At 47.7% G+C, this 3,433-nt stretch overlaps 1 protein-coding gene across 1 annotated transcript in view; it reads right to left on the reverse strand.

The window, feature by feature from the left end:
* Positions 1-2,368, reverse strand: part of pstpip2 (proline-serine-threonine phosphatase interacting protein 2) — a 134,405-nt gene extending 132,037 nt beyond the window's left edge. The window contains exon 1 of the mRNA XM_043713091.1: positions 1,899-2,368. Within this exon, the coding sequence (XP_043569026.1) occupies positions 1,899-1,931 (33 nt within the window). The 5' untranslated portion in view covers positions 1,932-2,368. The remainder of the gene's footprint in view (positions 1-1,898) is intronic.
* Between the last annotated feature and the right edge of the window lie 1,065 nt (positions 2,369-3,433).

Genomic DNA, 3,433 nt, shown 5'->3' on the forward strand with positions numbered 1-3,433 from the left:
CTCTTACCCACTGGGGCGTACACATTAATCAGTCTCAGGGGAGCATTCCTGTACCTGACGTCGGTGACGAGGAGGCGCCCGCCCACCACCTCCTTAACCTCGGAGATGGTGAAGTTGCCTCCGCTCAACAGGATACCCAGGCCGGAAGCGCGGCTATTGTTGCCCCCCGACCAAACTGACGGCCCATGGGCCCACAAGCTCAACCATCTCCTGTAGCTGCTGAGGTGCAGTATCCCACACTCCTGCAGGAACAGGACGTCGGCTTTCACGTTGGCCAGGAAGGCCATCGTAGAAACAAATCACGTAGCCGATTTGATGCTGTGCAGTCCCGGCACTAATTGCCTCAGCACAAGCTCTCCCTGGTGTTGGCACCGAAACATCACCACCTACTGTGAAGAATACATTTCTTTATCATGGTGCTACCATTCCTTTCATCACTGATTACTGGGTGGATCTGGAAGGGTTCCTGCTTTGGAGAAGTTTCACAAATGTTTTCCTCATGCTGAAACCTGAATTTACGATAATCCCTTGCTGACACAAGCCACATTAAAGCATGACGCAAATGCAGTGAAGTTCACCTGGTTGTGGCTCCACCTCCTCAGGGGTCAGTTTACAGTTGCTGCTTAGATGAATGTTTTGCCTCCTTCGACACAGTGGATGCAGCAATACCAGGGACGGCCAAAGGGTGGAATGCTGTGGAGGATCTCATCAGTCAACTGCAGGGAAGGCCCACTAACCCCAGACATTCACCCAGCAATGGTGGGTCTTCCCTTGGAGTGCAGACCGGGGGGGGGGGGTGGGTTTTGACCAATGGGAGCCCAGGCACCTTCCACTCAGCAGCACCATGGAGGAGACTATGACTGAGGCCCAAGATCAAAGGTAGTTGGGGGGGAGGGTGGTATGGACATGGCAGAAGAGCAAGAGGTGGTTCGCTTTGGGCACCACATGGTCTAATGTGTAGTCCCTAAATCAGGAGCTACCCATAGAAAGTGACAAGGGAGCTCGCAGCTTTGGTGAAGAGGGGGATCATCCCAGTCGTAGGGAGCTGTGGCCTCAGTTGGAGATGGGGGCGAACAAAAAAACCCACTTTCCGCCCCAGAACCCAGTTCTGCTGGAGGCAGGAAGGCAGTGTGAAATCAAACGCCAACATCTGCCTAAATAAACGTCTCTCCAACCTCCAAACGAAAGAACAAGAAACATGAACTCTCTCTCCACAGAACTACCATACTGAGTATTTACAGCAGTGTCCTTTATCTGTCGGATTTCCAGCATAAGCAGTGTTTTCCTTCTGAAATTATACTCCCATTGGTGAACCACACACCAATTCTTAAAAAAAATATTGGTTTGCACCTACAATCTGAGCTTGAAAAAAACATTGAAGATTCGCATTTATATTCCTCACGTTCTGGTATGTTATACAGTTGAAGGAAAATGCGGAGTATCGTTAACACGTCTAGCAACGTCTGTAAATTGGGGAGGGGTAGATGAACACTTGAAGCACAATACTTCATCAGAACTGCCTGAAGAAGTTTTCGGATGTTGGCCTCAGATTTCCAGGTAACAACTTTTTAATTCCGTCAGTGAGGTGGACCAGCCTGTGGGGATTCATTGCAAGCATTTTAGGTGTTGACCAGCTAAAAATACAGAGAGAGAAAGAGCAAGGGGCACTTAACGCAACTTACACCCCTCTCACCCTAGTCCAACACCGGCATCTCCAAATCATTACACCCCTCTCGGTCTTCAGACACCAAGAAAACACTTTGGGAATGTTTACCTACTCACAATCCTAACAGACACACAAACGCATTTTAAGATCAATACCCCAACCTCCTGCACCCTCCCCAGCAGATAGCGATAAGTTCACATAGCCCTGGACAGGCAACACACAAACCACTCACCCAAAAGTTGTCCCGAAACCGTGGCTCTCTCATGATGAAGTTAAATGCCGAGCCTGCACTAACTCTATCCCCAGAACTCCTGTCCTGTCCTGTCCTGCCCTGGCCTGTCAGCAGGTTCAGGAACACTGCTGTCTTGCAGACGATCTGACTAACATTTGTCTAATTCTCCACCTTTCGGCTGGTTTTAATTCCTTCACCCAAAAAGGCACACAGACACAATTGGATTCCTCTGGGTCCTAGTGTCTACCCGGGCTGTGCAGGGACGCTTCAGTGCATTGATCTGCGCGGTATTGTTTCTATTTTGAGTCGGGATGCTTTCTGTTCACTGAAGCGATGAAGGGGCGAGTTCCTGTTTTTGGCAGTCTGTACTCAGGCATTCGCCGTTCCAGAGGCAGAGTGCTGAGATTGACTAGAATTCACGGGGACAGGTGGTTTGCAGCACCACGCCATCGAATTCCCCTCCAAGATTTAATGTCCAAGAACATTGTGTTCATAGCAGGGCCTAGCAGATTGAGTATCAATTTATAACTCCGCCCTAAATATTTGGATGAGATTGAGCGAGATTCCAGGCCAGCCACGTCATGGAAAGAAAATTATTTTCTCCCTGTTGCGATGGGGTATGCTTCCATAGCGATTTCTAGGGTGTGGTCAAGGCAAGGCCTTATTCCTTGGGTGTGGATTTACTGTCGAATCTGCTCTCACAACCTGACAGACAGCATATTCCAGATAATGACAATCGTGTGCAATGTTACCTCTCGTTCTTTTGCCAATTAGCTTCAATCTGTGCCCTCTAGTAATAAAGACTTTGTTGATCTCTCAGAATGCCCATTACAAATCTTCTCTGCTGCAAAGCAACTAGCCCACCTTCAGTAAGCTCTCCATGAAAGTGTATTCCCACATTCCTGACATACTATTTTAATAGTCTGTGTGGGTTCGATTCCAGCCTCGGGTGACTGTGTGGAGTTTGCACATTCTCCCTGTGTCTGCGTGGGGTTTCCGCCAGTTTCTTCAGAAACCAAAAAAAACACTTTGGGAATGTTTACCTACTCACAATCCTAACAGTTTCCAGTTTTGTCCCTCAGTCCAAAGATGTGCAAGTTAGGGGGATTGGCCAGGCTGGGTGGGTAAGTCATGGGTTCCAGAGATAGGGTAGGGGGTGAGTCTGAATGGGATGCTCTTTGGAGGATCAGTGTAGATTCGATGGGCCAAATGGTCTGCTTCCATACTGTAGGGACTCTATGAATAAATCTCCTCTTTAAACTTTCTGATGCTTTGACATTCTTTCCAGAGTGTAGTACTCAAAATTGGACATTATGCCTGAGGTAGAAAGGCCATGGATTCAATATTTCCTGTAACAACCTTCTCAACTTGTTCTGTCATTGTGAAAGATTTGTACTTGTACACCTAAAGGTAACTTTCTATCTGCACCCTATTTTTCTCTACTAGCTTATCTGTCAAAATGCATGACTTCACACTTCTCCACATTAAATTTAATCTCCACGTGTCTGTTCATTGCAATCTCTCTCTTTGAGGTG

The sequence above is a fragment of the Chiloscyllium plagiosum genome, chromosome 1, assembly GCF_004010195.1.
Source record: "Chiloscyllium plagiosum isolate BGI_BamShark_2017 chromosome 1, ASM401019v2, whole genome shotgun sequence".
Taxonomy (NCBI): Eukaryota; Metazoa; Chordata; class Chondrichthyes; order Orectolobiformes; family Hemiscylliidae; genus Chiloscyllium; species Chiloscyllium plagiosum.